The sequence below is a fragment of the Cordyceps fumosorosea genome (assembly GCF_001636725.1).
Source record: "Cordyceps fumosorosea ARSEF 2679 chromosome Unknown scaffold_11, whole genome shotgun sequence".
Taxonomy (NCBI): domain Eukaryota; kingdom Fungi; phylum Ascomycota; class Sordariomycetes; order Hypocreales; family Cordycipitaceae; genus Cordyceps; species Cordyceps fumosorosea.
Genome location: NW_017387311.1, coordinates 888,513 through 906,771, shown reverse-complemented (window position 1 = coordinate 906,771; position 18,259 = coordinate 888,513). Strand labels below are relative to the sequence as shown.

The following is an 18,259-nucleotide window of genomic DNA, read 5'->3' as shown; positions in this document are numbered from 1 at the left end:
TTTACTCCCCTGTAAAAGGCAAGCTGTGAAAGGGACTTGTGGCGCGGCGTGGTGGCGCCTGTACCATGCGTCCAGATACAAAGTACCTCGCTAGTACCTCTTGCGCTAAGCAACTCTGCAACTTGTCCTTTTCGGTACTCGCCCTGAGGCTACTACCCGATTCGATGTGGAGCTGCATGCTGTCCTTTGTCGCCGAGCTTCTCTGGCCACATCAACCTTTACTTCATCATCACGACAAAGAGAGGCTGGTCTGCCTACTTCCTGGAGCAATTGAGTCGTATGGACTTTAATGGCCATTGAATATTCAGCGTCATTTAGTCACGTTCCGTCTTTCCTCATTCCTTCTCTTTTTTGTTCGATGCTCGTCTCTCCTTGATACCCGCGCCGACCAAGAGACACCGCCGTTCTCACCTTGTTCTAACCGCTTCAAACGAAGCTTCAACCACAACATAGCCGACACCATGGCGCGTTTACGCCTATCATCGCTCATGGCGCTCCTCGGAGCCGTCTTCTTCCTCTCTGCCAATGTCATGGCCGTCTCGGCCGTGCTCGGCGTCGATCTCGGCACCGAATACATCAAGGCCGCCCTCGTCAAGCCGGGCGTGCCCCTCGACATTGTCCTGACCAAGGACTCGCGGCGTAAAGAGGCGTCCGCCGTCGCCTTCAAACCCGCGCCCGGCGGCGCCAAGCCAGACCAGTTCCCCGAGCGCGCCTACGGCGCCGACGCCCTCGCACTCTCCGCCCGCTTCCCCGGCGAAGTCTATCCGAACCTCAAGACCATCCTCGGCCTGCCCGTGGGCGACGCCATCGTCGCCGACTACGCCGCGCGCCACCCGGCCCTGCAGCTGCAGGCACACGCCTCGCGCGGCACGCCGTCCTTCAAAACCAACACGCTCACCGCCGAGGAGGAGTCCTGGATGGTCGAGGAGCTGCTGGCGATGCAGCTCCAGAGCATCCAGAAGAACGCCGAGGCGCTCGCTGGCGAGGGCTCGTCTGTCCGCTCCGTCGTCATGTCCATCCCGCCCTTCTATACCACTGAGGAGCGCCGCGCCCTCCAGCTCGCTGCCGAGATGGCAAACCTCAGGGTCCTCAGCATCATGAGCGACGGTCTGGCTGTTGGCCTCAACTACGCCACCAGCCGTCAATTCCCTAATATCAACGAGGGTGCCAAGCCTGAGCACCACCTGGTCTTTGACATGGGCGCCGGCTCCACCACCGCCACTGTCCTCAAGTTCCAGAGCCGCAACGTTAAAGACGTTGGCAAGTACAACAAGACCGTCCAGGAGGTTCAGTCCCTCGGCGCCGGCTGGGACCGCACACTCGGTGGCGACGCTCTCAACTATCTCATCACGGATGACATGGTTTCGCAGTTTGTTGAGTCCAAATCGGCCCAGAAGATCTCTGCCACCTCGGGGGGCGTTCGGGCCCACGGACGTGCCATGGCCAAGCTTATCAAGGAAGCGGAGCGCGTACGCCACGTCCTGAGCGCCAACCAAAATACCGGCGCCAGCTTCGAAGGTCTCTATGAGGATGTCGACTTCAAGTACAAGCTGGGGCGTGCCGACTTCGAGGCCATGGCCCAGGACTTCCCCGACCGAGTTGCCGCCGTTGTGAACAACGCTCTTAAGATGGCCGGACTTGATATCGTCGACATCGACACTATTATCCTCCACGGTGGCGCTACGAGAACCCCTTTTGTTCAGAAGGCTCTTGAAAAGGCTATCGGCTCCGCTGACAAGATTCGCTCCAACGTCAACTCTGACGAGGCTGCTGTGTTTGGTGCTGGCTTCCGTGGTGCCCAGCTATCTCCTAGCTTCCGCGTCAAGGAGATTCGCATCTCCGAGGGGTCCATGTACAACGCCGGCATCAAGTACACCAACGCCAAGGGCAAGGAACAGCGTCAGCGTCTCTGGACTGCCGCCTCTCCTCTTGGCGGTGTTCCCAAGGAGCTTTCGTTTACCGATCTCAAGGACTTTTCCGGTAGCTTTTTCCAGCAGGTCGGCGATGAAGACCAGACTATTGCTACGTTTTCTGTTAAGAACCTGACTGCCACGGCTGCTGCTCTTGAAGACAAGTATCCCTCGTGCGTCGACTCCGAAACCGTCTTTAAGCTGGCTCTTAAGCTCGCCAGCGAGAATGGTGAGGTCGCGGTCGCCTCGGCTGTTGTGGAATGTGAGGCCGAGGTTAAGGAGACTCTGATTGACGGTGTTAAGAACCTCTTTGGATTTGGGAAGAAGGAGTCATTTGAGGATGGTACCGACGGCAAGGCGGATGCTACCAAATCCAGCAAAAAGCCTACAAAGTCTAGCAAGTCCAAGAAATCGTCCAAGACGTCCAAGGCGTCCAAGTCGTCCGAGACGTCTGAGAGCTCTTCATCTTCTACTGAGTCGGCTTCTTCCTCTATCGACGCCAAAGACTCCAAGTCGACTGAGGCAGTCGAAGCGCCTAAGGAAGATGTTAAGAAGAAGGAGCTTGTCAACATTCCCGTCCAAGTTATTATCGAGAAGGCCGGTATCCCCCAGTTTACTAAGGAAGAGCTCACGACTTCCAGGGACCGACTCAAGGCCTTTGCCGCTTCTGATAAGGCTAGAATTCAACGCGAGGATGCCCTGAACAAGCTCGAGGCATTTACCTATCAGGTTAGCAGTCTTCTTGAGAATGATGACTTCGTTGCCAAGTCCACCGAGAAAGAGCGCACTGCCCTCTCTGAGAAGGCTAGGGCGGCTAGCGACTGGCTTTACGAGGACGGCACAACTGCCACCAAGGACGAATTGACGGCCAAGCTCAAGTCGCTCCAAGACCTTGCCGAGCCGATTCAGAAGCGTGTTCAAGAGTCAACTGCGAGACCCAAGGCTGTCAAACAGCTCAAGACTATCCTGGATCAGACGGATAAGTTCCTTGAGGGCATCTACAAGCAAATTGACGACCACGAGGAGTATCTTGCCAGCTCCTCTGCAGCCTCTAGCTCCACCCCTACCTCTTCCGCCCCTGCCGAGTCATCGACTGGTGATTTTGACGGCCTCGAAGATGAGGACGCAACCGAGGCCCCCAAAGAAGAGGTAGAGGAGGAAAAGCCTGCGGCAGCCATTCCACCCCTATATAAGCGCGAGGACCTCACCGAGATTGAGAAGCTCAACACTGAGACGAGACAGTGGCTGAAGGAGATGGAGACCAAGCAAGACAAACTTGGCGCCACTGAGGACCCCGTTCTTCTTAGCAGCGACGTAGCTGCTAAGGAGGACAAGCTGACCAAGGCGAGTATGGAGGTTGCGATGAGAGGCATCCGCACGTTCAACCCCAAGAAGCCCAAGGCCAAGAAGCCAACCAAGTCGAAGGGCAAGGGCAAGGGCAAGGGCAAGGGCAAGAAGTTCGAGGCCGGTGACCTTGACGCCGAAGTGTTTGGCGAGGGTATCGACCAGGAGGAGCTTGACAGGATTCTGGATCAGATCCGCAAGCGCCAGGCTGAAGAGGGGAAGAAGGAGGGCGAGGGGAAGAAGACGGAGGGCGAGAGCAAGAAGAAGGATGACAATACGGAGCAAATACATGACGAGCTATAACTGTTGACGACATCAGTGCGACCCTGACAACAAAGGTGAAGCACATCAAAACTGTATATATGTACCACTTGAGAGAGCTTTCATAGAATAGGAGGTAAATTCTTGCGTTAGTGCTAGCTAGAAAGGGGCAGGAAAAAGTCATGTTTCACCGTTTTATCACAGAGGTTTCGGGCATTTTCGTCTTGACACTGTCGTGCATGTTGTGTGGCTGGTGGGCTGGGTGTGTCGTGCTGGTGGTGCAGTAGCAGCCGCAGCAGCGGCTCGGGTTGTTGCATACCTAGGTAGGTAATATTAGAATGGAAAAGGTGTGAAGATGAAGCACACGCCATGTGCACAGGACTCCTCCTTGCTCGCCCTTTTCATTTCTCTCAGTGCCTCCTCTACGCCGCGGTTGCGCTGTGCTACGTGGCACCAGGATTGATCAAAGAGAAGGGGGGAGCGAGGACGTGGCGGCCGTTTTTGGCGATAGATACGAGAAAACGCCCAGGGATTTTTGATCCAACAGATCGATCGCAGATTGGGCAGCGGGCTGGCGCAAAGTACATGGCGTCTCCGGAGGGGTGATAGGGCGGCGAGCTGCATTGTTCCTGATGGATGTGCCTCGTATTGATTGACCGCTATTAATGGGGATGATATTGGGTTGACAACGCTTTGCAGCTGGCAGACGGCCGGCAGCTGCCAAGGTCACATCCGTTTGTACCTACCCGCTTGCCAGAGGTCTTCCTTCAATAGCGTGTTTGAACTGTTTATGTTTGAACGAAATCTACATAGTACAAACGGTTCACTTTTGTTGATCCCCTTTCCCATCCTCTCTCTCTCTCTCTCTCTCTCTCTCTCTCTCTCTGCAACACCATTTCTTCCCTCATTTCTCACTTTGCCATTGGGAACCCCGTCTGTCACCTCTGTCGCTCGCTATCAATCTCGTCACTCGTTTCATTCAGACGATTCCATCATTTATCTAGTCTTTCGCTTCCTTTCCTCTTTCCTTTTATCCCTTTCTTTCTTCAAAGCACAAGTTCAATTTCTTCCAAACATAAAAGAACACTCTTGGCAAACGCAAACTCTTCCCTCCCAAGGCTTACCTGCCTTAAGCCTCACTTGGAGATCACCATGCTCTGGCAGGGCCTGTCGCTTCTGTCGTTTGCGGCTTCGATTGCCTCGTCTTCGGCGCTCCCCGTCCGCGATACGCAGAGTCCCCCTCCCTCTTCCTTTTCCTTCGATGTTGCACGCAGCCAGACGGACAAGAGAGACTTCCAGCGCGACTGGGCCGCTGCAAGGCTGAAATGGGGCGGCAGCGCTCAGAAGTCCGGTCCATCAGGGTTTTCCCTCGCAGAGGATAGTAAGCTGCGAGTACCATACACAAGGAAGCTTGATCTGATCACCTATAGATGGCCTCGTTGACGTCCACCCTATGGGCAACGATGATCTGTACCTGGCCGACATCCAGATTGGTAACCCACCACAGACTGTCAAGATGGCGTTGGATACCGGCTCCGCTGATGTGTAAGTTTTTGTCAACCAGTCTGCATGATCACACCCTAACACAGACAGGTGGGTGCAATCGACGGATACCAAATATCGCGTCAACAAAAACGGACCGTGGGCACCTCAATATCACCCGAAGGACTCCCATACCTCATCCCTGCTCAACAATTCTCGCTGGGATGTTCGCTACCGTAAGCAGCAAGCAAACTCCTCTCATTGTATCTATGCTAATCCCCTCAGTGGATGGTACTGCTGCGTTCGGCCTAGTATATCACGACACAATTCGATTCGGCAACATCGAGGTAGTCAACGCTACGGTGCAGTCCGCTCAGACCATTGCCTCGCGCTTCGAGAAAGACATTGAAATGAGCGGCATCATGGGGCTGGCCAAGAGGCTACGCAACAACATTGACCCTCCCGTACCGACCTTTGTGGACATGCTCACACCGCTGCTCGACTCGCCCGTCTTCACCGTCGACCTCAAGCGCAACGCCACCGGCCGGTTCGAATTCGGCCGCATTGACATGGCCAAAGCTGCCGACAACTTGACCTGGCTAAACAGCACCGGCGCGAGTCCCCATTGGGACGTCGAGTTTGACCTAACGTCGTGGGTCGTTCCTGACCAGACCTGGTGGCAATTCCGCTTCAATGGCACCATCGACACGGGCACCACGCTCATGTTCCTCCCCAGTCCCCTCGCCAGCCGCTACTGGTACAGCGTCCCCGGCATGCGCCAGTCGACCGAGCTCGCCGGTGCCTACACCTTTCCCTGCGCCAATGCCAAGAAGCTGCCTGACCTCCTCTTCAAGCTGCCGGGTACCGAGCACGTCCTCACCATCCCGGGCCGCTACCTCAACTACGGCCCCTCGGACGCTAAGGGCGAGTACTGCTGGGGCGGCATGCAGAGCGCTGAGGGCTTGGAGATGGTGGTGCTCGGCGACGTCATGCTCAAGGCGCTTTTTGTCGCGTTTGACCTGGACAAGAGGCGGGTCGGGTTTGCGAACAAGGTGCTTACCGACGAGATGTAAAACTATGTTATGTGTTTGTTATTTATTTTACTACTTGCTTCGACTATTTTATTTCATTCGTTATGTTTGCTTTGTACCTAGAGACAGCAGATTCAGGGAGCAGATGAGAATCAGGAGAATATACGACCATTATTGAGTAAACTAAACTTGGCTTGCTAGTGTTTCATGAGCGTCAAAACAACGGTCATTGGCAGTGAATGCAACATACATTTGAAGAAAGTACAGTCACATGTAGAGCAGAGCAAGCAATGTCAATAATTGGTATCCTGGAGAGAAATCATACTATGCAATGATGCGCCAAAAATAAAACACGACCAGCCCTCTCCCTGACGTCCACCACATTGTCCCCATCTGCAAGCAACATTGCACGTTCCCGTTTGCAGCTCTCTGAACCGTATCCCACAAGGTTTCTCAAAGCAAAAAAAAACAATAGAAGTGTTTATTGGTACAACAGTGATTGGAGACCTCTTCGATGTCAACGGCCTCACCGAATTGGTGTGGTGATTTCTAAAAAGAACTTGTTTGCAGCTGGCCTTGATATAGAAAATGAAAGAATCCAGTCAAGTCTGTCTCTTGTCATCATGTTGAAAAGGTTTGATTTCGCGGCCGTGGTTGTATGTGGTATTGGTATCGAATATACATTGCTGTGCTTCTGGCTGGCCATAGCTCGCGAGGCTTGGAACTAGCAAAAAAGAGGGAAGGCAGGCGACTGACGGAGAAGAAGAAGTCGACGGCTAGTATTAAATAAATGAATAGGTTACACAGCCACTTAAAAGAGAAGTGAATGGTGATGGCCGCATAAATGCAATTTGCGAGAGGGCGTTGAACTGCCAGCTACCCGTTTCGATATGGGATAGATAGTCCAATGAGATGAAAATGGGCAAAAACACCGCGTTGATATCATCCATGCATCGTTTGTGAAAGGATAGGAGTCATGGGCAGCCAGGGGGTAGCCTTCGGTCTTGGATGAGCTGTTGGTTTGCAGGGTGCTGAATATATCATTTACTGGTGATCGCCGTCTGCGGAGGCCGGAACAGGCATGTAATTAGCGAATCTGTTCTTTTTGGCTTTCACTTCCAGTGGACGCATTGTAGTATTCACCTTCGCTACCGCCGGGCGTAGGGGGCATGTTGCCAGCGCTGGGGGCGTGCTGGGGAGTACGGGCAGTGCCAGGACGGGAGCGAGCCTTGTCGTCCTTGGTCGGGGGCGGGGGCGGGGGATGGCTGGGAGGCTGCTTGGACACGTCGGACGTGTTGACGGCGAGATCGGGACGGACGCGCTGGCTCTGCTTAAGACGCTCCTCCATCTCACGGAGACGGGCTTCGAGGGAGGCAAGCTCCATAGTGTTGCGGTTCACCTTGGCTCGTCTGTCGAGTGGTTAGCGTTGATTTTAGAGTGAGATTTTGAGTTTGGGCCGGCGTCGATGATATGTTGTTGCTGTTGGTGATGTGGTGACGCTATGACGGGGGAAGTGTACACACCTAGTGTCGACTTTCTGGTCGAGGTCGGCGACAGAGTTGTCAATCCGAAAAATGTCCATGAGCTCGTCGGAAAAGGAGCGAGCAACAGTCCTGTCGTCGTAGTTGAGGGTTAGCCGTCGGTGCAGTTTCTCGGACTGCATCTCCTGGTGATCCATGGTGGTCATCTTGTGCGGCTGTGCGAATGCGCTGGATATGATATTGGGGTCGTTTGGATGATAGATGCACTGAGTTCTGAACGGTTTGACGGATTGATGGAGAGGAGAGAAGGAAAGGAAGGACAGCTGGAAGGAAGCAGATATAAGAAACAGGATGGGAGAGCAGCAACCAGTCCTTCTCCACATGGTGTGGATGGCAGAATAAGGATCATGTTTCGGGGCAAGTCAGCGGGCGGGCGGTAGGGAGTACGAGGAAATGGGTGTTGAGGCTGGGGATAGTCCAAGTATCAGGTACACTCGTCCGATGTGTGGTGTGGCGGGAGGAATGCAAGGCCCGAGATTCCTCTCTACTTGGAACAAGAGCGGGTGGTTGTAGTAAACGACGTTGGTGTTTGTAGAGGCAGTGAGCCAGCCACGGCGGCGAGGCAATGCACGGCACGGCGATGCAGGCAAGGTAAGGTGAGATGCAAGCGTATCTAATCATGCAATGCAACCCAGGTGAGATGTTCCAAGGCAAGAGGGTTGGGCAGGAGAGACCAGGGGATGCGATGCTGTCGGAAGTAAGAGCAAACGGGTTGTAGGTACTTACGACAGAGGTCGACGGGAGGTGGGCTTCCATTCGCGGTCAAGCTCCTCGTCGGTAAAGGTACGTTCGGTAGTGGTAGCGTCCATGACTATGGTTTGGTGTATTCGAGAACGGTTCGTTATTTTGGATTGAAGGATGTGATATTTTCGGGTCGGCTGTGTCTTCTTGTCGAGTTGGTTCCCGGAAGGGGTGAGGCTATGACGTCGCAGGCGTGGAGGCAGCGGTGGTAGATGTGGGTATCAAATTTGAAAAAGGGGTGCAAGACGAATTGTCGATGTGGTTTGCGGCAGTCTCGAGTTGATAGGTTGTGATTGTTGTAATTATCTTCAAGTTGGCGAAGAAGAAGCGATGTTGAGAGAGGTGTGGAAGAGGAAGAAGAGACGAGATAAGAGGGAGAGATGGGAGGGAGAGTCGAGAACGGGAGGAGCAGCAAAATAGCGGCGGGAGATGGCAGATTAGGAGATGAACCCTCGAAAAAGTGAACCCGGCCAGTCAAAGACTTGAAAGGGCGGGGGGGCTGTTCAATCTTAATATGGGAGGAGATTAATTCAAATTTCGTTGCGAGGTGGTCAGGGCAAGGAGGGAGGGGGTGCAGTAATACAAGGGCAAAAGGGGTGCTGGTCGAGCAACCAGGCACGGAGAGAATATCTAGTTTTTGACATGTGTACCAATGACAATAGCTCGTTAGTAGTGTCAGAGGGGGGTATTTGATCAAGTCTATTAATGGCCATCACCAGACCCTGCATTTCGTGGCTTACCAGCGCATCAGCCGTGCCCGTCCTTGGTCACATTTTCGTTGCTACTATCGTGCTGCTATCTTGATCACGTTGAACGCGCTCGACGCCGGGCTACATCCGTCAGCAGATGTGCACTTGGTCAAGTGCATGCAGAGCCGCTGCCATTAAAGAGGTACCTCTGCTGTAAATAAGGGACGCCCGACCGCCCCCACAAGGGGGGAGGTAAGTTTAGTACTATAGTTACTTGTATCTGGTAACTGTACTAATAACCATCACGACCTAATCAACCACCAGACACCCAGTCATGATGCGCGCCCAGTCATCTCAACCACAGCGCATAAATCGGTCTTTACCAATAGATCAACCAGGCATGCATGGCAGCCGCTGAAACGCGGCCTCCTTCAGCTTTCGGCACAGTCATCCCATCATCGCTGACCCGACATGGACCCCTCTCCTCCCTCACCAGGCACATCACACGGCCCATTCGGGCGTCCCATCCTCCAGCTAAAATGCGTTGCCCTGCTCAGCATCAGAAATCCCGTACCTGCAAGGCCCCGACCTGTCTCCCGTCTGAACATGCTGCGTGCCAGCCGCACGCGCTATAACGTCACTGGCCGAATTGCAGTGTCTTACTCAAGGGGCAACCAATGCATACCTGTAATGCATTGTTTGGGCTAGGTCGAGTCCGTTTCTCCGTCATCCGTCATCCGTACTACCCATCTATCCATTTCGCTGCGGAATTCCAGCGCCTCAAACGCGGACAGAGCCGTCGATGGGATACCAGTCCACCCACATTGATAGATTGCAGACGTAGCTTCACTGCGGCTACGTTCCTAACTCACTACCTCGTTGCATGAATACATCATCGAATTGTAATTTGCATCCCGTACTTTTTCCCTCCTTTCATCTCTTTAACACAACAACACCAAGGACAGATTCGCCATTGATTTATGCAACCTCAATCAACCACCACCTATCCCTTGCTAGCAGCCAAGCCCGCCCCTTCCCCAGGGTTCTATTAATTTAATCGGCCCTACAACGCTACATCCATTCAGTAGTCCACTCGTATTGCAATCTTACTTGCCCTGATGAGTTCTAAAGTTAACTATCATGTCGTGTGCACATGTATGTATCCATGGACAACGGCGGTGCTCGCAGACATCTCGATGATGATGCGCGCAGTCATCAACAAACCCCCTTCCCTCTCCGCCGTCCACACTACAAACCCGGAGGCGCGAATAATCGGCGTCATGATGCACACGCCCTCCTGCTCAATTCATGCGCCACGACGGTCGGCTCTCTCGCGCCGGCAATCAATCTCAGTCAGCACAGGCCAACTCTAGGAAGCCCGTCCATCCTCAACAGCAACCACCTCGATGACGGCTTCAAGCATCTCTGACGGCTGCAACCTTCCCAGTCCCAGCCACAAGGCGCACTGCTTCTTCCTCAGGCATACATCGACAACACGACGATCGTTCATGTTTCGCCCGAGGTTGCCCAGCCCACGTACAAGGCTAACACGAAATCGCCTATCCGCCCCCTGTCTCTCGGCAGCAACATGCAAACAAACCCCCTTTTTTGGCCCCAATGTGGAGGACCAAAAATATCAAGAAAGTCCACCAGCTTTGCTTGGCTATTTTACCAGTACGGCCACGGCTAACATCACAACCCCCTCCCACCCTCTTGCAATTTCCTCCCAGATGCATGCAGGTCAAGCGCTTAACACGCAGATCTGAAGAGCTAGTAGTAATATGCGTAAATTAATCAAGAAGCCTCCCGCGCTAAGCTCCTCGTCATCTCTAGATACCCATGGAGAAACGTCATGTTCGAAAAACTCCCTAGCCCCGACTACCAGTTATCCAAGGAGAAGAGCCATTGAAAAAAAATAGAAAAAAAAATACAGGAATTGAAGACAGGTATCGCAGGCCTGCTGTGCCACAAATAGCAGTATAAAAAATCTCAAAATTATTGCCTCCAACTCCTGTTTCTCATGCTCATGACCGAGGCACATTCTTTCTATCTTGCCAAGGCCCTCGGTTTTTGAAAGTGTCCTCCGCCGTTGTCCTTTGCACCCTCTACACCAGGCGAGAGCCGCTGCGTCTTCGTTCGCTCGTACCCGCCCAATTGTCTCGGAATGCGGGCTCGGCATTTATGCGATATTTTGTTGCCCCATTGGGCGATCCCGAAAGTCCCAGGGCCCCTTCAAATCTCACTCTCATCCTTGAGCTTGGGAAACTTGGGCGCGCCGCAATCGTCGTGCTTCTTCGCCCACTCCTTGACGCGCTGCACCATCCAGCCCGACTTGCGCCCCGCGTCGCTGCCGGCGCTGCCCTCCGGCGCGGGCTTGCCGAACCGCACCGCCGTCGACGTCGCGCAGATGCCGTTGTTGCCGAAGCGGAACTGCATGCACGCCGACAGGCTCTCGCACGCGGCGCGGCACTCGTCAAAGCCGAGGTGTGCGCGCTGCTCGGCGGCGTTGAGCTCCGAGTCGGGTTTGCGCAGGCGCACCTCGGTCTCATCGAACTGCCGGCTGGTCGGGTCGAAGTAGTAGACGTCGTCGCTGAGGTTGTCCCAGTTGTCGTGCGAGTCGCGCAGCTTGGGCTGGATGATGTCGCGGAAGACGTCCTTGATGAGGACGGGCGACTTGAAGCGCCGGTTGCGCTCGAACTTGTCGAGCTCGTCAATCTCCTCGCTGGCGGCGTGGTGCATGGTGATGATGGGCTGGCACCAGTGGCCGTCGTAAAAGGGCATCGAGTACGGCTTTTCGCCGTTGATGGTGGGAAACTAGCAGCGGTCAGTTATCAATTGGGTGTCAGTGTTGACATGAGGTGATAGCTACGTACCATGTTCTGGACGTCCAGCTGAGCCTCTTCCTTGATGGCATAGGCAAACAGGTAGTCGCCGCAGCAAGTCGTGGTGGCCTTTTCGTCGTACTTGTTGGCAACCTTGTCCTTGCCGTCAAACATCTTCTTCATTCCCGCGTTGGAGACGGCATAGCCGCTACCGCCGTGGCCAAAAGGGAAGCCTGCGAGCAGAGCAACGCTACCAAAGTAGACGGGCTTTGTTGGGTCGAGGCGCTTGAACCACTCAACCAGTGTCGGCCACGAGACGTACGTGTCGGCGTCAATGTAGAAGTACCAGTCGAAGCGGGAGTGGTTTGCCCAGTTGCTCTCGGCAATGTGAATGTTCTTGTACTTGTCGAGCGACCAGCCCTTGTTGGCCGTGTCGTAGCCCTTGTTGCAGTGCTCCTGGTCGATGGGGCACTTGGCCTGGTGATGGTAGATGTCAAAGTCGTCGTGGGCCTTGACGGCGGGCAGGACGTCGGTGAGGGCATCAAAGATGTGCTGGCCGGCAATGCTCTGCTCCATGTCGCTCCAGATCTCGTAGTTGGGCACGCACTTGAGATTGGTCATGAGCTGGGTGGGGATGCGGTTGTACGACTCGGAGGCGCCCGTCTTGAGGACGACGAAGATGTTGGACATGTCGGGGAAGTCCTCGCAGCCGGCCTTGACAGCGGAGGCGGATGCGGGCGGAACCGAGTGCAGCGTCTCCTTGGTGTCGCCGTGCGGCACGCTGACCGTCATGGTGGCGCCTGCGTGCGTCGACACATGCGGCGTCGTATGCGAGGGCTGCTTGCCGCCGGTGGTGCCGGTACCGGGCTGAGGTTGGGGTTGGGTATTTCTTACATCCGAATAGTCGGGGCCACCAAACGGTGCATTGAGGCGTTGCGAGGTGAGCAGCAGAGTGAACGCAAAGACGGTAAGGGCGGCGACAATAATGAGGTTGCGCCGGGACAGCATTTTGTCGTTTGCTAGCATGACACACACGCGCTGGCTGGCTGAAAAAAGCAGGCGAAAGAGCTTGAAGGTTGCCCGTGAATGGCAGGGTCCGAAAGAGCGACAGGGCCAGATACCAAAGAGGGAGCCGGTAGTTTAATCGATTAAATCCCTTCTTTTTGGCGGGTACGTGATGGTGGCTGGTGCGAGAAGGCGGGAGGCGAGGCGAAGAGGCGAAGAGGCGAAGAGGCGAAGACGTGAAGAGGCGGGAGAGGGAGGTTGGATCAAGAACAGTGCGAGGCCAACATCTGATCTCGTGGCACGCGAGCGCTTCCAGCAAACAGCAAAAACGAGGAAATCAGACTGAGTGTGCGTCGACGGGCCGGGAGGCCATTATGTACATATGTAGGTAGTGCCGGGCTTGGACGCGGGCCACGACTCCGTACTAACGTTAGTGAGGAAAGGTAAATGAGTAGCGGCCTTTCTGTGGTCCCTTGACTTTCTGGGGGTCTTTTTTTATCTGAATTATTATTTCATTATTTCATTATTTTGCCTCTAGAGTCAGGGTTCTTTTTCGCTCACTTTCTCCCTACTAAATTGTACTAAATTATGGTGTGAGCTTTATCAGGAGCAATAGCTGGCTGGGTGGAGCACAGCCAGCAAAGCCAAAGCTGGAAGGAAAGCGGGAAAGCACAGTAACAGTGACTGGCACTGAGGAAGGGCCTGAGGCGGAGGAGCGCCATGAGCGCTAAAGACCGGGCCCGGGCTGGAACTTTAGCGGCTGTATGACCCAGGGACAACTTTTACAGTGGACTTTTGCCTGCCTTATTGGGCTGCCGACAGTGGATCCAGTGAGTCCCTGTGCCAGTGAGTGTGAGAGGATTGAAGATGGCTTGGATGCGTTGTCTCTCATCCCCTGCTATGCCCCAGCACTATTTTTGGCGTGACCTGGGACGTGGCTTTGGTCGTCTTCTCAGCCCGTCCGTGTCCTGCTGCTTGGGTTGTTTTAACTCGGGTTTTGGCAGGAAGCATGGAGAAATCGAGCGCGGTAAGGCAAATCAGATTAGCTTTTTTTCCCTCTTTTTTCTTCTTTTCTTTTCGTTCACAAATAACTGGCGGGATCGCGAAGAGGGGCGGTTACCTACCTCCCCGGCAAACAATACCATCACGAATCCCGACAAGTCCTGCTGGCAGGCATTACGAGGTGCGAAGTACGAGGAGGCTTTTTTTAAGCCAACCATCAGTGGCGCCTCACCCGCAGACGGGACACCTCCCAAACACCCAATCATATATTTGACACAGATATTGAACAAGCTGAAGTGTACATGCTGCAGCAGGGCCAAGCACATGCAAGGAGCATCTACGGGATATCAAGCAGCATCTACATTGTAGTTCAACCTACATAGCTGGTGATCGGCACAGGCGCCATTTGTCCCCTCGCCTAGTGCTGTTTTCCTCCCGTGCGGAGAGTGGTACAACAATACGAATATTTTAGTTCACCAAGCCTATTTGTTGCGTCAAAATAAGTGTATTCTGGGTCGGCGCCTACAATAATTGCCCAGCGTATCACAGCCACTCGTTGGCCAACGTGCGTGCCGGGCTTGGCCTTGCCAATCTTCAGTACCAACCCCCAGCTGTCAACTTGTCAATGACCGCGGTTAGATTACAGACCCAACTACTTGCTTGCAACAAGTATAGAGGCAATCTCAGGGGAATTGGCAATGACGAGTTGATCGAGCCGAGCCACCCACCACTCGCAAAGCCACGCATTCGCGGCCTCGAGGCCACGTTTCTTTCAGTTTTGCTCCGCCCACAACTCGATTCGGTTCACGTCCCGACACCACTTCCCGAAAACTCTCTCCCCAGATTCTTTGCCTTACCATTCAAAGATCAGCATCCTAGCCAGTCTACCACAAACATCTCGCCCCAAAATTCCCCCTTTTTTTTTTCTCTAGCTCTGCGCCTGTGTCATGCAAGCCAACCTGAAACCTCAAAGCACGGACAATCCGCTGCATCCGCATGCACCGCACCGCCTTCGCTTATCAGCTTATCAGGTTCAGACCGGAAGGAAGAAGCTTAATCCCCCAACGAGCCATCATCCCATCATCCACGACTACCACTAGGTAGGTAGCAAGGGTAGGGAAATCATCAAGCGTCTATCCAGCCCTGGGAGCCACCACTCACTTAAAATAAAATACTACCAGCACCAAAGCCTCAAACAGAAGCCCTAGTGCCGGTATCGTCCATCAGAGAAATCATGCCCGCTTGACACAGGGCTTCAGCTCCCCTCCTCCCCCGCCGCATGAGAGAGACTTCCAGTGTCAGCTTCAGCTCCAAGATCCGCGACTCTCGCCCCCTTGTCGGCAGACCTTGCCCGAATCGCGTGCTGGCTCAAATCACTAGTTGTTAGCCAGTTGTGTATCGGCGTGCTACAGAGAGCCGGCACACCGGCCTGCCTTTGTAAAAAATCTTGAGAGTTCCTATCCGCCCTAATAAAGGTAGGTAGTTACCCGTGGCCGCCTGCCAGCTCGTCCTCAAACTTCTCTGGGCGGAGTAACCGTACTTAACGGAGGGGCTTGTCCACCTCGTCAGGCTTAGTGACACCACGACAGTAACAAATCCCTGGTAAGTATGCACCCGTAAATTTACAAAAGCCATGCAGGATAAGTCAATCGCTGTTAATAAAAGGGCTTATCCTAGCCACTCTGCATATCATTTGTCTCTCTCCGAAAAACCGCTACCTTTGGGTAGCGATGTACATTGACGTAATTCGTCACGTGATTTCGCGACAAGAAGCTCAGGGTTCGCGAAAGCTCAACGCGGCTCAAGCGTCCCCCCACCTCCCCTCCGTGGAGGAACAGCGGCAATAGCAGAGCCCGGCATGGACATTCAACGAGGCTCCCGCCGAGCCCGACACGTCGCTGCGAACACGGCAGCAAACCAAGCGGCCCAGGCTCAAGCCCAAGTCCAAGCCCAGCAGCATACCTCTCCAGCGCAAGATGACACCCTACGTGAAAGCTATATGCGCCCCGCGACGGCGCAGGCGAGAGACATGCATCGGACGCCAGAACAGCGGCAACCAGAGAGCGACGAGGAGCAGCAGATGCCTACCGTGGCGCCTCGAGTAAATCCTTTCCGATTACATCGCTGTAAGTTGTGGTGTGGCACTTGATTTGTGGTCTTGGGTAAGCGGGCCATTGCCTGCGAATAGCTTGATTTTGTATGAGCAAATGCATATCAACCTGAGTTTTGAAATTAAGGCAAGATAAAATCTATGATCTGCCTACTCATCTCTCAATTTCGGGTGGTAGCGGCCAGCAAGTGGTGACATTTGGGGGTTGCACCTGCCTCCTTTGTCGATTGAACCCGACGGACTGTTGTTATTGCAGAGCTGTTCGGCTTCAAGTACAAACGAGAGCAGCAAAAAAACCTTGCTCTTCCGAGTTTCTTCTTCCCGCATCCAATTATCTCCCAATTTCTTTTTCTTTTACAGTCCATTCGCTGCAAGCGCAGCCGTTGCTCCCCTATGCCGCGACAGTATCTCGGGGAGATTCCCATCACGCGTGGCGGTGCGCTCCTACGACGTTACAGTTCGCCCGTGCAGAGCGAATGGCCCGTCCCCCAGGAAGAAAACCACGACGCCTTTGTGGACCGGCTGGAGCGCGAGGCCAGCAGCGTGTTCAGCCGCATGCGGCAGCTGTCGGTGCGCGTCACGGAGCGGTCGGCGGAGTGGCGACAGCTCTCAGCGCGGGTGACGGAGCGATCAGCGGATTGGCGGCGCTTGCGGTTCGGCAGCAGCGTCCGGAGGCGGCGGTGGCAGCGCAGCGCGCCGCAGCCGTCCAACAACGACGAGCAGGGCCTGGACGAGTATGACGAGATGGACACGGAAGCGAGTACAGAGATTGAAAGTGAGGCTGACCAGTATGTCGATGACTACAACGATGCAGCAACGCGAGGTACGACGACACCGCGACTCAGCATGCCTATGGGATCCGACGATGACGACGGGTCGGGCTCGGATCCGGATCTCAGCGTGCTGGCCATGGCTAGAGGCGGTGGCCGCAGCGCGCAGGCCGCGATGACGAGCGCGGTCAACACGCGCGAGGAGCAGATGCTTCTGCAGCAGCAAGCCGAGGCCATGGCGTACGAAGAAGAGGTTATGTCACAGGGGCAGTACGAGGCCGAGGAGACGAGCATCGGGGAGCAGGTCGAGGATGATGAGGACGAGGAGGAGCAGGAGGAGCAGGAGGAGCAGGAAATACTTGTCGACCCAGCTTCCATTGGACTCAAGGAGATCTCCAATCTTGGCAAGTTTACGGTCAGCAGCCACAAACCCGGCAACGGTGTGGCGGAGCTACGAAGTGATGATTTGAAGCTTTACTGGCAGTACGTACTATACGTGGCATGGGTTTCATCTACGAGAACGCCTAGCTGATACTGTTTAGATCCGACGGCCCGCAGCCTCACAAGCTGACGGTGTACTTTATCAAGCGGGTAGGGATCCGGGTGATTCGGTTCTTTGTCGACTATCAGGAGGACGAGTCGTACACACCGACCAAGATTGTATTCAAGTCGGGGACGAGCGAGAACAACATGATCGAATTTGCGACAATGACGATGGACAGCCCTTACGGCTGGCAGGACGTGCCGATAGAGGGAGCTGGCGGCGAGCCGGACGGCAACACGCTGGTCTCGTACGTGCTGCAGATGCAAATCCTGGAGAACCACCAGAACGGCAAGGACACGCACCTGCGGGGCATCAAGATTTACGCATTCGACCCGGACTCGGGCCACCAGCAGGCGAGCGGGCGCCGGCAGCGGCGGCGCCGGCAGGACGAGGCTGGGGACGAGGTGGCGGCGGGTAGTGCGCGGGTGAAGGGCCGCAACAGCGAGGATGATGACGATGGCGGGGTTATGCTAGGCGGTACGAGTAGCGACAGGCTAAGCGAAATGGCGAGGATACTGGCAGAGTCGACGCTGCAGGCGGGCGACGGCGGATTCTCGGCGGCTGATTTCTTACGGGAGCCGGAGCTGAGGTAGAAGAGGCCCCGGATAGCATCTGCAATCGTTTTGGGGCGTTTAGGGTTATGGGTGGTGCATTACCTCGTGGCACATTGGGTTATGTGATATTGTTTCTAGAAGGAATGGATACAACTCTATGCATAGGCCAACGACGCTTTGAAGCTTGTGGTTGGTTGGGTGAATTGATGTTATGATGCGGTGGCTGCGCGGTTTAGGCAAGGGCCGGAGTCACATGGGTGAGCTACATGTTTCAATCGGGCGAGAAGGCGATGTAAGGTATGGATGGCGAGGGGAGACTAATAGGTAGGGAAATGATGGGCACAGCCTCGCGGAGCCTGGTATGACGATGGCGATGGCCGAGATGGTGAAGTGTAGGTTGGGAGCTTACCCTGGAAGCCGTGTTGTAGCTGTAGGACTGGCCAGACAGGCAGG

At 54.7% G+C, this 18,259-nt stretch overlaps 5 protein-coding genes across 5 annotated transcripts; 3 read left to right on the top strand and 2 right to left on the bottom strand.

Moving 5' to 3' along the window:
* Positions 1 to 461: 461 nt before the first annotated feature.
* Positions 462 to 3,557, top strand: ISF_05084 (chaperone protein dnaK; the record flags this gene model as incomplete). The annotated part of the gene is made up of 1 exon (XM_018848689.1): positions 462 to 3,557. The coding sequence occupies one exon, from the start codon at positions 462 to 464 to the stop codon at positions 3,555 to 3,557; it is 3,096 nt and encodes a 1,031-aa protein (XP_018704415.1).
* A 1,110-nt stretch (positions 3,558 to 4,667) lies between these two features.
* ISF_05083 (endothiapepsin precursor) lies at positions 4,668 to 6,070 on the top strand (the record flags this gene model as incomplete). The annotated part of the gene is made up of 4 exons (XM_018848688.1): positions 4,668 to 4,896; positions 4,946 to 5,060; positions 5,109 to 5,233; positions 5,283 to 6,070. 4 exons carry the CDS (start codon positions 4,668 to 4,670, stop codon positions 6,068 to 6,070), a joined length of 1,257 nt encoding a protein of 418 aa, XP_018704414.1.
* A 1,045-nt stretch (positions 6,071 to 7,115) lies between these two features.
* On the bottom strand, positions 7,116 to 7,706 carry ISF_05082 (hypothetical protein; the record flags this gene model as incomplete). Its single annotated transcript, XM_018848687.1, has 2 exons — positions 7,116 to 7,437; positions 7,552 to 7,706. The coding sequence occupies 2 exons, from the start codon at positions 7,704 to 7,706 to the stop codon at positions 7,116 to 7,118; spliced, it is 477 nt and encodes a 158-aa protein (XP_018704413.1).
* Positions 7,707 to 11,231: 3,525 nt separating this feature from the next.
* ISF_05081 (hypothetical protein) lies at positions 11,232 to 12,829 on the bottom strand (the record flags this gene model as incomplete). Its single annotated transcript, XM_018848686.1, has 2 exons — positions 11,232 to 11,813; positions 11,873 to 12,829. The coding sequence occupies 2 exons, from the start codon at positions 12,827 to 12,829 to the stop codon at positions 11,232 to 11,234; spliced, it is 1,539 nt and encodes a 512-aa protein (XP_018704412.1).
* A 3,502-nt stretch (positions 12,830 to 16,331) lies between these two features.
* On the top strand, positions 16,332 to 17,845 carry ISF_05080 (anaphase promoting complex subunit 10; the record flags this gene model as incomplete). Its single annotated transcript, XM_018848685.1, has 2 exons — positions 16,332 to 17,191; positions 17,251 to 17,845. 2 exons carry the CDS (start codon positions 16,332 to 16,334, stop codon positions 17,843 to 17,845), a joined length of 1,455 nt encoding a protein of 484 aa, XP_018704411.1.
* Positions 17,846 to 18,259: the final 414 nt, after the last annotated feature.